General features: G+C 40.5%; 1 protein-coding gene and 1 long non-coding RNA gene across 3 annotated transcripts in view; one reads left to right on the top strand and one right to left on the bottom strand.

Moving 5' to 3' along the window:
* The window catches only part of LOC113463867 (uncharacterized), a 206,709-nt gene that overhangs the window by 186,791 nt on the left and 7,122 nt on the right, over positions 1-12,796 (bottom strand). The window contains exon 2 of the long non-coding RNA XR_003388695.1: positions 7,697-7,995. This is a non-coding gene — a long non-coding RNA (uncharacterized LOC113463867). The remainder of the gene's footprint in view (positions 1-7,696; positions 7,996-12,796) is intronic.
* Positions 9,676-12,796, top strand: part of Zir (dedicator of cytokinesis) — a 9,197-nt gene continuing 6,076 nt past the window's right edge. The window contains exons 1-10 of one of the 2 annotated variants that reach the window (XM_018037787.2): positions 9,676-9,855; positions 10,102-10,279; positions 10,350-10,528; positions 10,594-10,735; positions 10,805-11,008; positions 11,070-11,261; positions 11,326-11,550; positions 11,621-11,895; positions 11,956-12,271; positions 12,347-12,652. In XM_018037787.2, coding sequence (XP_017893276.1) covers positions 10,139-10,279; positions 10,350-10,528; positions 10,594-10,735; positions 10,805-11,008; positions 11,070-11,261; positions 11,326-11,550; positions 11,621-11,895; positions 11,956-12,271; positions 12,347-12,652 — 1,980 coding nt within the window. In that variant the 5' untranslated portion in view covers positions 9,676-9,855; positions 10,102-10,138. Of the gene's footprint in view, positions 9,856-9,896; positions 10,280-10,349; positions 10,529-10,593; positions 10,736-10,804; positions 11,009-11,069; positions 11,262-11,325; positions 11,551-11,620; positions 11,896-11,955; positions 12,272-12,346; positions 12,653-12,796 lie in introns of those variants that run through there. The other variant, XM_026810858.1, reaches the window with a different exon arrangement.

Below are 12,796 nucleotides of genomic sequence, written 5' to 3' on the forward strand. Positions count from 1 at the left end.
ATTGTATAGAATCTGCAACAATAGGTCTTTAACCGTTTTGAGTAACTGTACAAGCTGCACAATTAAAAATTAATTAAAGCCTTTATTTAAAAAAGAGAACAGGTGAATATGTAAAGCACAATTAATGGGAAAATTCGGATGAAAGAACAGCGTATCGTTTCGGCGAAAGATACAATAGAGAACGGAAACACGAGGCCAGCTCGCACGTAATATATTTCGTTTATTTATCGACGAACTTGAACCGAATCGCCCCTATCGTGCTCTCTCCCTCTCGCCCATTCGAATTACTTATGAGGTGTAGGTGGCGCCGGAATTTTCCAAGGCGCTCCGTGGCACACCATAAAGAATGGACCTTGTTACGTCTCGTTAAGGAGTTTCACGAAAGTTTCGCTACCGCCTCGCTCGTCTCTCAATCTACCTTTTGTAATAACCGCAAGATGAGTTTACGACGTTAGAGAGTCTGGTGTGGAACGAGAAACGGGACGAGGAAGGAAGGCATTGACGCGCGACATCGAGCTAATTCGTAATAACTACGGTGTCCCTGTCACTCCAACCTCGGCTGTTTCCAGTAATTATTGTAAAACTGACCTTCCTCGAAAGTGTATCGCTGCGCTACTGAACCGTTTCGCGTTAATTAAATTATTCCTCGGCTCTTTTTATTGTATAATAAATTGCACCGGGAGATCATCGTTCCGTGTACGCGGAAGGGAATCTGTTTCGCTCGAACAACGCGAATCTGTTTATCCGGCAAAGTGGTTAAAATGATTTTCAAATTGATATGGAAATCTTTAGACGCGGCGCTCAAAACTTGATTCATTAATTTGATGCCTGGGAGATAAAAGAAAGCAATTTTCAAGTACTCGACGGGACGCGACGGTTTAATTCACTCGTGGCTTAAATTACTTCGAGTTGCACGTGAAGTAAAATAAATAGAAAGCTTCAGTTGATCTTTTTCGTCGTTAGTGTATTTTTCCGCGGGAGCTGCAACTACTCCCCGGGGGCGTACGCACGCCGCGAGTTTCGACGCAGCTAGGAAGGAAATTCAGTTTCAGGCATAATTAAGAAATCTTGTCGTCCGACGAGAAGCGTTGTTGCTTTACTCCGGAGGAATCTTCCCCTGGCTCGCTTTCCAGGCCACGTTTTGTCTCACGTCGCTTTACCGTTAATCTTGCATTACACTCGACACGGACGTGAGGGTTTTTTCCAAGCACCCGTTGGGACGACACATCGTGAAGGATCGTCGGGCCGAGCTTCGCCACGATGGAAATTAGTGATAAACGTTTAACAAATATGAATTCCTTGCTCCGGTCGATAGAAATTGTAGACGTTAAAACGGGATTCGAATTGTAGAATAGCGGCTGACAGTGTTTGCCGCTGCCTACCTATACACGCGAGGGCAAACTTTTACACAATAGATACAAAGTTGGCAGTTGAACGGATCGAGAAAATAGCGATGATCGAACTTCCTTTCTTGAGATGGATTCAACTTCCCGGTGTAGTGGGCGAAGATGATAGAACAGAACAAAGTTCGGAAAATTGTGTTTCGGTACGTAAATCAAATCTAAGCGTGCAAGAGATAGTAGAATTTTGATGGGCTAGTGAAAGTCTCGGAAACTTTGATGTGGAAGTATTTCACAAAAATAAAGAACCCCTATGAAGCTCAACGTACATTTTAGGACACGGAAACTGAGCCAGCTCGGGCTTGTGTTAATTTCCCTTAGAGGAGGCAGAATTGAAAACGAGTAATAAGTTCTATGTCTTGTTTTTTCAATGTTCGATCTGGCATCGATACTGTTGGATTTTAACATAATTTTGAAATTTTTAATCTACGCACATTACCACCATTTATATTAAAATTCTTTTTTCTTTTATTCTGATAGAATCTGATAGAAGATAGAAATAGATCTGATATTAAAATTCTAATAGAATCACTCCTCAAATTTGTTCCCACCAGCAGCCGAACACAATAATTAATAATAAAAAGGACAATTAAATGTATTTAAATATATATAAATAATTCAAAAAATGATTTCATTTCGTTGAAATTTTGATCGTGTTTAACGTGAATCACGACGAGTAACCGCGGTAACAGGTTAATTGTGATTCTGAACGCGTGTAATTCATGGAACCGGTCGAATTCAAAAGGGAAAAGGATTAGAGTTGTTCGGCAAGCGGCCGAAGGCGAAACGGGGTAGCATGGCGTCGGTGACGAATGCAAGGCAAATAAGGGGCGCTTGGGTCGGGGGTAGAATAGTGGAAGCTTAATGTCTGGCTCCTTGGCAGTCGAAATAAATTAAACACGGTCTTACACCGCGCTCACGGTACGTTCTAGAGGACGGAGCGATCCCGAATTTCGTCCTCGTCTGACTGCGATATTTATTCAGCATCCACCTCCGTCCGCCTCCCTTTCCCTCCGCGTCGGCTTGTAAATTAATAAGACGGGGGTAAACACGCGACACGACCGGAGAGGTAAGCTGGAGCCATCACGGGGGTGGAATTGAGAGGCTGAATCCGGCAGGGGTAACGGCGTATCTCGTTTGCCAAAAAGTTCCCCGACGAACGGTGCGGATCGAGAGAGGAGGGCCTTTGACCTTTTTGTCAGCGAGGCTAACTGCAGTTATCCGTCTGTGAGAGATTGTGTAAAGGAGTCTAATTACGTGGATCATACATCTTTCGCAGAATTATAAAATAATGATTCGCTGGAGTTCGTTTCCGCGAAATATCGTCGGTTTCTCTTTATCGTCTTACTAGATAAAACCTAGCCATCACGCGATGACCAACAAATGACACGGCGACATGTGTCCGTCTTAATGTCGTGGAACGTGAGCAACCGCGTAAAAAAGCAGCTGTCCCGTCATATTTTTCTAACCGCAACGCATCCGAGAGTTTAAGGAAGCCGACCGAGGGTCTGCAATGCACCCATCGTTGCCAGCTATCGTTGCGAATTCATGAGACTGTCGCGAAGCATCTGCGATCTGAACTCTTTAGTCGCGCGTTTTCGTGTGGAAATAACATAAAGAGCACCGTATCCGTATCGTGTCCGAATTCCCGCATTTGAATCGCAACTGAGCTTACAACGCAACCGCAGAGAATTCCGATACTCGTTCTGAAAGCCTGTGAAGCTCATCAGAACGTATTAATTGCGATCTTGAGAAATTACCTACGGGAGTTAATTAGAGATTGCGCTTGGATAATTATGGCGATTATAGTTGAGGAACAGGTCTTGACACTAATATTCTACTCATAGATAATATTATGAATGAATTTACGTTCACATATCGTGAAATTTGAAGGAATGAACTTCGTTAGAAAATGAAAACTCTGGTTTCAAGCTCGTGATCGAAGAACAAGGAACTTCAACAAATCTTAAACGAATTCACCGTGGCTCAGGAAATTCTACTAATTTCGCAATAACGTCTACGCTCTCCAATTATGCTGGATTATTAGGAGGAACCTTAATTACTTGGTCTTTTTCTCGTAACAGGGAAGACGTGGTAACGCAGCTCTCGAACTGCAGAAACTCCGGGGTCGGGATACTCTCAAGGGGGTTAGCGAGTGTGAAGGAGCGGTTACTCGAACCGGATGATTAAATTCCCAAAAGCAGTCGGTGCGCACACGCGATTCATCGCCGTCTACTTGGAGTACTGCAGCTGCATCTTGAATCCTGACGAACATCCCCGAGGCGTTCAACTTGCCTCTGGGTGCAAACTAACACTGTTGCTCGAATTTATGGATACCGGAATCAGGGTACTCGAATGTTGCCTGTACGTATATCTATATATATATCTGAGCAACGAGTGCTTGGATACCTCTGCAATCTATGTAGATCAGGTAGTTCTACAATCTCTATTATGCCACTAAGCGTCGTTAATACAACAAGAATCATAATATTTTAACTATAAAGCTGTGTTTACGTTATAAACATGTTACATAACAAAGTTATGTAATTTGTTATAAATACAGGAAACAAAATGTTATACAGACTGTCCTAGTACTGATGATATAAGCATGAAGGGAATAATCGTACATGAGAAAATAAATCGACGATATGGAATAAATCCCTTTCGTTTGAAGTTTTGTTTTCGAGAAAATCGGCTTTGAATTTCTTCCGAGTACGGATGCACTTGATTGTGTCGTGGTTAAACGGATGTCGATAGAAACCATTATTTACTTTATCCTTTTGTATAGAAACGTGAATCCCTTAATTTTTATTCACGCGATGCATACTAAATTGAAAGTTTATTCCAATGATAATACAGGTTTTCCACAATTAAAAGTGATGATCATTTTATCGTTTCAGGAACTAGAAAACTAGTTGGAGAGCGTGGATGAAAATTTAATTCTGGTAGCATACCTGTGTATGCAGTACTGATACTAATAGTGATAGGCTCCTTATGTAACTTTATTCATAACAATGTTCTGTTATATAGTGCAGGCCCAGCTTTAGGAACAATTTTGTGAACGTATTTCAATAAAACGCAGTAGAGAAACTGCGTACAATGAATTAAGATAAGAAAAATTCAAGTAAATGTGAGGAGAGTTAGCCGAAGTCAGGATAAAAGTTTGTACGAAAATAAAAAAAAAAGAAGAAAAAAGTGTATTCCATGTAATACCCAATAGAAGCATCAAAACCCCCAATTCCGACTAAAAGAGCACCGCTAAACTCTCGCTACTTTTTTCTAAATTAGACTAGATTGGATTAAACCGAAGCTTTACCCTCGTCGTACAATTTTCCACGATTTTTTCCCACCTTCAAAAATTTGCTTCAAATCTTCCTACGCAAAACTCGCTCACGCAAACACGGATAAATTTTCAGAAGAAGAGAAAAAATAACCACGCCGCTCCACCAGAGTTGCGAACGTTCTCAAAACGAATTCCCACATTATTTCACCCGACATTCATTTTTAAAGCTTTTGAAGATAAATCAGATATTTCTACGCGAACACATAGGAGTCTAACGAAATAGAAAAATTCGTTGTCGCGATCACGGGACACGCTCGATTCGAGCATTCGACGAGACGAAATTGATCAACGATCGCACGTCCGCTTCCGGTTCCGTCAGCTTTGTCTTTTTTACGATCACGACTCGTCGCCGAACTGCCTTTACCTCATCTCTTTTTTTCCCACTTTTTGTCCGTCGCACTTCGCCGTTTGACACCCCTAAAGGTAAATGCACACCAACGAGACGGCCAAAACAGGACTTGAAACTGACGTCTATTTTGCAAACTTATTAAAGCCATTTGGCTTTGACAGCCTCGCGCTACCTGAAGTGTGCGCTTTTTAGTCACGACACGTTGCAGAACGTTGCGGGGAGACTTTAACTTTAACTAACAGAACGGAATTTCGAGTATGGAGCAAATTTATTACCACTTTGTATTACTAAATTGGCAAATTGCCCTTCTTTCGCTCGCTGATTGAGTAGTTATTACGAAAACTGTATTTCGCAGATATTTTCTTTAATCGCGGCTTTAACACACTGATTGTGAAATATGGAGTCAAAAAAGTGCCGCGTAATATAATAATTTGGAATAATTAAAGTGCCAGAGAGCTATGAGAGGAACTGTCTGCACTTCGCATGATTAAACTGAAATATTGCGAATAAATGAAATGAAATATTATGCGATTTAATTGACGTGCTGTATTGAAAAATCTTATAACGTCTTCGTCTTAATTAGAATCTGGAGATGAATTCCGAGGGAAAGCGACCCGAGGAGAGACGGAATGAGGGACGGGTCCGTTGGTAAAGAAAATAATTCGGTTGTGAAATCGGCTTAAACCGAGCGAAGGAACGCGTCGCGGTCGCAAGCGTCTTGGGTCTAGTTATACGTATTTTTACGACTGAAACCAATAAAAGCTCAGCCGTTTTATCAGGACTTGCCATGGAGCTTTAGTTCCGGTCAGCGAATACTTGAAAATATATAATTAACAAGTATCGCTGGGTAACGAGTACCACTGGGCATTAATTCTAATCGTTAATTTTACTGAAACGCTTTCGAAATGAAACCAAACGAGACGACACGAGGAGAAATGGCGACGAGGTAGATGCGGCGGACACAAAGCGGAAAAAAGTTAGCAGAAGGGGTATAAAGGAGAGACAGGAGACTCGTTTGAATACTCGGCTCGTAGAGTGGAAAGAAGAAACACATAGTCGGACGATAACGAGCAGATGGAGAAAACAGCCGAGCTATATGTATAATATGAAGGGAAATAAAAGGGAGGGGGGAAAAAATGTTGCAGAAAGGGGAAGAGATGCATGCCGGGAATTAACTAAGCGTTAATAAAATAAGCGAAAGAAAACGAATGCTTCCTGGTTTCCTGCTGCTTCTCCTGTGTACGGGAATATATCTCGTTGGCGGAGTGAAAAAAAGAGTGAGAGGGGGGAAAAAAGAAGTTGGATAGGGAAAAAGTAAAAATGAAAAAAACGCGAGCGGTAAGCGAGAGAGAGAGAGAGAGGGGGGGGAGAAGGGGAGGACGGGAACAGAGTGGGTCGACCGATACTTTTCATTCTGTCACGAACCATCAACCCTTTCTACTTTATTTCCTTCCGGAGGAGGATACGTTGCACAGAATTCTCTACGACGCAGTCTGAGTACTGTCCTGAGAAAAATCCTTTTTCGCCATCAAAGTTTTTCCCCGGGAAAAATCCCCGGAGTTTCGTGACGAGATCAAAGCGGAATACTTCTAGAGGATAAAACTTTTGATATTTCGTCTACGCTTTAGGTTTTCATTAACCTTCGTGCCCAACACTTTGACGAACTTCCAATTCATTACCGTGAGTAATTAAAATCTACGGAATTTGGAACGTTGTAATCACCGCGCTTCAATCACGACTCGACTTGTCCCATAAATATTACTCGAGCCGAGGTCTCCTACCCGAAACAGGTAACTGGCTCGTCGAAGACCCTTTGCTGTCTGCACGTTGATTGACAAAAGAATTCGCTCGAATGGTAGCCCTGTGACCTGTCTAGCGAGTTGTCATCTCGCAAAAGGGTAGCAGGTGGCCGTGCCATCGGGGCAGGGAAAAAAGTAGCGCGTCGTCGCCGGAAGCAAACCGGTAAATGACGGGGACGCGCTCCTTCCGAGGGATTCGCAAGGTCGAGAACTTCCCATTTCACGAACAATTCCGCATTCTTGCAGAATTTATTCGCGGAATTGGTATCTTGAATACCAAGGAAGACCCGTCACCGAACGGATGAACCGCGAGGCGAACTTTTCACGATTTTTCTGACGTCGCGCGCGCGACCATTTCCATCCGAAGTGGTTTTGTACGCGTGAAACAGAGAGTTCCCGGAAGCGTTCGTTTTATGGGCGCAGCACAAAGTGAATTCGCCCGGCCTTTGACGCCGAAATAAGCAGATTTCGAAAAGCTTCCCATCGTTATCTCGCAATTTTTTTTAGAAAGCTTCACGTTCCGTAACTTATAATTTACAGATGTATTAAATTAATTATTAACTATCATTTAATTAAAGATGATAGTTCATTGGATTTCCAGAATTACAGTGATAAAGTCTTCACGTGCAATAATGATATCTAAGTATTAATAAGTAATTTCACATCGCTCAGTTTTTCAAGGGAATATTCGATAAAAATTGTAAGTCCTATCCTTTTTTTTTACTACTGTAGAACATAGACAATTTCGGAATCGATTTAAAACGGTCGTTCATCTTGTATAAGGTATAAAAAGATCGTCACTTACCGGAATGCAGCGGAGCACTCTGCGTATTTCATCTTTTAATCGATCTCCCGTCTAATATTCCACCGATACCTTATCAGCTGTATAGGAAAATATAAACTTCCCGGACAGCAGCCTCGAAGTTGACAATGTAGGTCAGATAGGAGCGTAGACGTCCTTTCCATTCTGTGCGATGCATTTCCTGTCGTGGGGCTCCATTCTCTTCCACGCTTTTTCCTTCCTCGACGAAAATCGTCTCGAGAGAATTATCGTCGGAGACGATGGAAAAATCGGAAAAATCGTGCATAAACGACATTCCCTCCCTGTAAGCAAAAAACAACGAGTTATTTATCTTGCAGGAGTATTCATTTGGAAATTGGTAAAAAGAATCCGTGAAGCTATAAAGCGTGTACATTAATCTTGATTCTGAATAATGTGCCTGCTTTCACGGTGAAGTGCTCTTATTTTCAAATCCTTTTACAACTCGGGACAATGATTCGCGTCCCGCTTTTGATTACTAAATAAATTAATAAACCTGCGTCCCATTTTTTTCAATGCTCGATCATGTCATGTTTGATTAATGAATTTTCAATTGTAGAACTCAATTGTACGTTAATGCTATTTTACATTTTAATTACCTTTTTAGAATTAAGTATAAAATAATATTCATTTTCAGATTGAGAAAGAAGTGAGAATCTTCTTTCTAGGTTTGGTGTATAGATAAAAAGTTAAGTAAAAAAATAAAAAAAGCTCTCATTGGCTTAATGACTGAATTAATTTATGTGTTTGATAACTTCAGGATAAAATTGTTCAACTAATCTTTAGGGAATTATAGAAAATCTGTTAGTATTTCATCAAACCTGTTGATCGAGCATTGCAAAGTGAGGGATTAATTTATTTGTTAATGAGAAACGGGACGAGAATCATTGTCCCAAGTCGTCTCGCTTTACCCATTTCGTATCCAACAAGGAATACTAAATTCTCAAGAACGTTAAACTAATACTTGAATAAACGTAAATGTATCTGATCAAACAGTAGGAAGTAAAAGCTCTTGTTGTAGCGATAATGAAGCAGGAACTCGGCAACGGGCTCACTCGATCTATTCGTACAATTAAAGTTTATCTGTACATATCGCGAATGCGTCTTGCAGCTCCTTCCGACTGGGATAACGCGCGGCGGAATGTTCGCGCACGGTGTTATGATTATTGCGTGGATCGTGCCATCTCTAATAAAGACGTTTCCCGTACCAAGCCCCGATGCGTGCACCCGCTCCGGCTTTTATCTCCGTCTTCCGCAGTATGAATTCAACACCTATCTGCGTTAAACAGAATACGCGATTCCTCCGAGTTTCTCCGTCTCGTGAAAAATCGATATCGCAATTGGAGGCAATTAGAATTCTCGAAAATGTGGTATATTTCAACAGAACATTGAAATTCGTAGAAAATTTAAATTTGAGTTAAATTTAAAGTTTCTGACGCACAGGTAGATGAAATGAAAAATTATTGTACTCAAATATTTTGTCCTCAGTTTAGAATGTTTCATGATTTGAGTTGAAATGATTTGAATGAGTCACGTGGTGGGGTTTTAGATACCAGTTTTATTGGAACACCCGGTATATGGAAAAGGTAGGGAGAAACTGAAAGAATGTCTCTAGATCTGAGCGACGTTCTGAAGGTTCTAGTGCCCAGATAGAATCCCTACGATTTATGTATTACGTTTTTCTTCAATTTATACAATATTTATTTCATTTTTAAATTAGAATGTTTCTAAAAATAATTTGGAAATAAAATAAAATGTTACATGAATTAAAATTAAAGCCTCGAATAAAATGTAAACGCGTATGATTTACAGATGAACAGCTAAGTAAATCGTATCAGGATTTTTTAATTCTTGTTACAATAATTATAGATAAATTGTAAGTAGGGGTTGAAGCGTAAGGGATGATATAATTTCAACCCCTGAGCGCAGGGTAGCGCCATGTTCCGGGGTGGCGAAAATCAATTTTTTGCCATGGTTTCCGATCTACAGTGTACATTTATGGCATTAATGGGAATTTTGGCTTGGTATGGGAACATCCCTGATGCGACAGAGGTTCGTCACGAGAGCTGTCAAAATATTGGAGTATCGACTTAAAGGTGTCCACAACTTTTTACATAATGGACTTTTAGTAAACACAAAGTCACGTGAGTATAGTCATTTGTTTTCCACTATATCCATGTTAACTATACTGATTCTTGAGTATTAATGTTAAGTGTGTCAACTATTTAATGAACGATGTAACAAATAGATAGATAAATAAATTTATCTGGATTGCTGATAATAAAAATTTAACTGAACACTAAAATCACTTAAATAATCGTTCCACACGGTATTTACGCCGATTTCATTTTATCTAATCGCGATTTTTCCAATGCACATAAAATGTCCAGGATTTCATCAAAGGAGTACTTCACCCCGACATTTATAATGTCATCTGTACAGAGAGCTTTTACTCAGAAACTGAGTAAACAGCATGCAGCTGACGTTAGACGTCAGATTGCTAACTCTACTTCGTATTCTCGCGACCTGTCGAAGAGTGGCAGCTCCTTCTCAGGCTTCTCCTCTACGGTACACCATACATTCTCATTATCCAACGCTATCATTAATATTTCAATACAACTAATAAATTATTTTTAAGATGTCACTGTGTGAGGTATTAGAGCCATTGGATTACGAAGAATTCTTGGCTCAGCATCAATCAGTACTTGATCGCGATCCTCTTAAGTCGATATTAGACTTCCCACCTGGAGATGTTGAATTAAAAGTTGTGAAAAGGAAGATCAGAACGGAGGAACCAGTTGTTCCTTTCGAATCCTTGTAAGTTTATTTCAACTACTAACGAAATGTTAAATTTGTACACTGAATTACTATTAAATTTTCAGAGACACAGTATCTCCTTATGTAAGAAGATGTATAGAAAGCTTTACCTCTGATTGGGTAGTAGTGCACAGAAAGTACAAACGCAGAGTGTCTCCCATAGCAAGGGACAGATTGCTCCAGGATACACCGAGACAAGACTTTGAGGTACTCATACGAAAACAGAATAAGTATTCTAAGTAGGTAAAGAATCTACATGAAGGAAATATGAGACAGGTTGACCAAGAGGATACAAATGGCTCTGGATCACCGAATGAAGAGGAGGATTTATCTAATTGCGGTGATACGCCAAGAGGGTCTTGGGCAAGCTTGGATCTGAGGCATTCGCAACACGATCCTCTGCTTCCGACTCTGTTAGACAGGGTTTGCCCAGAGACTGTCGATCAAATGAATGAACAAAAACGCTCGGAAGATCGTCAAGTAAGTACAAGATACATGAACGAGATTTACATGTTAGATATTAACCGATGTTAATTGTTAGGAAGCATTGTTTCCGCTTTATTCGCCTCCAACTTCGCCGGACGACGAATGGCAAGAGATTAGCATCGCGCCAGAGCCATCAGAACCTTTTTCTCATAAAATACTTGTGAAATGTCTTCAATTAAAGTTGGAATTGGAGGTCGAACCAATTTTCGCCAGTTTGGCATTGTACGATGCGAAGGAAAAGAAAAAGGTATTTAAAAAGTTTTAAATCTAAATGAATGTGATACGATCTTCTGTGAAATTCATTGTTAAAGGTATCCGAAAACTTTTACGTGGATATGAATTCGGAGGGATTGAAAAGAATGCTTGGTGGTCATATCGCGTATAGCGATGCCAGCACATTGGCAAGGAGCTGCGTGATGAGCGTCAGTAAACCGAGCCCAGACTTATTTTTGGTTGTCAGATTGGAAAAAGTATTGCAGGGTGATATCTCGGAATGCGCCGAGCCGTATTTACGCGAAGACAAGAATAAAGATAAAGTAATCACATTAACTAATAAAACAAATAATGCATCTAACAAAGTAATTGAATAAAAAAAATGGGAAACAGGTGAGAGCAGCCGCTGTAGCTGCGTGCGAGCGTTTGGGTCGGTACAGAATGCCGCTTGCGTGGACTGCGATTCACCTTTCCGGTGTGATAGGAGGTGGAGGAGACACTGATAGCACAGGAAGCGCTGGTTCTTTAGACAGAAAATCGGGTGGGTTGGAACAGTGGCGTAAAAAAGTGGAACCGCCAGCCAGAAGAGGCTCGTTGGAAAGGAGAAGCTCGGACAAAAGACGTAGCTGGTCGCCAGATGATTTTGCTAATTGCCTGGATACATTTAGGTAAGTCAGTCGATGTTTCTAAAATATTTTTTTTATAAATCGGTCCATATTATGTTTTAGACCAATCACACTGACTGTTTCGAGTTTCTTCAAGCAAGAAAGCGAACGTCTTAGAGATGAAGATCTGTACAAACTGTTAGTCGAACTACGAAGACCTGGTTCTAATTTAAAACGACTCAAATGTCTACCGGGGATATTAAAATTGGATCTCAGCCCCAGGCCTGAAGAACTGCCTAGGTGTTTAGATCCTGACCTCAGAAGACTAGTGCCATATCCTGACGAGAAAAGTCGACCGGTTAAAGAAATTCTCGAATTCCCAAGCGAAGTTATTTCGCCAGATTTGACGTATCGAAACCTCCTCTACATTTATCCAAAGGTAAATGGTCAATATTCTATTCCTTTTTAGATTTTTACTAAACATGTAAGAAATATTTATCCGTTTTTATTACAGGAGGCGAATTTCAGCTCTAGAACAGGTTCTGCGCGAAATATCGCGGTGAGGATTCAGCTTATGGGCGGTGAACAAGAAGCCGATGCCCTCACAGCAATATTCGGCAGATCATCGTGCCCAGAAATGACCCACGAGTGTTTCACTTCCGTTTCCTATCACAATAAAAATCCGAACTTCTACGACGAAATGAAGATTCGACTTCCCGCTGATCTAAGCGCGAAACATCATTTGCTATTTACGTTTTATCATATCAGTTGCCAGAAGAAAGTGGAGCAACCTAACGTCGAGACTGCTGTAGCGTATACAGTAAGTATTTTCCTTTGTGATAAATTAGACTGCTTTATACAAATTCCTATTTTTATAAATAAATTTTAAAAAATGAAATGCAAATAGACATTTGTTTTCTCCTCTAAATACTATAAATTGCATTTTACTTTAAATATTTTTGCA

This window comes from Ceratina calcarata, unplaced genomic scaffold (genome assembly GCF_001652005.2).
Source record: "Ceratina calcarata isolate Rehan_Ccalc_2016 unplaced genomic scaffold, ASM165200v1 scaffold178.2, whole genome shotgun sequence".
NCBI classification, from domain to species: domain Eukaryota; kingdom Metazoa; phylum Arthropoda; class Insecta; order Hymenoptera; family Apidae; genus Ceratina; species Ceratina calcarata.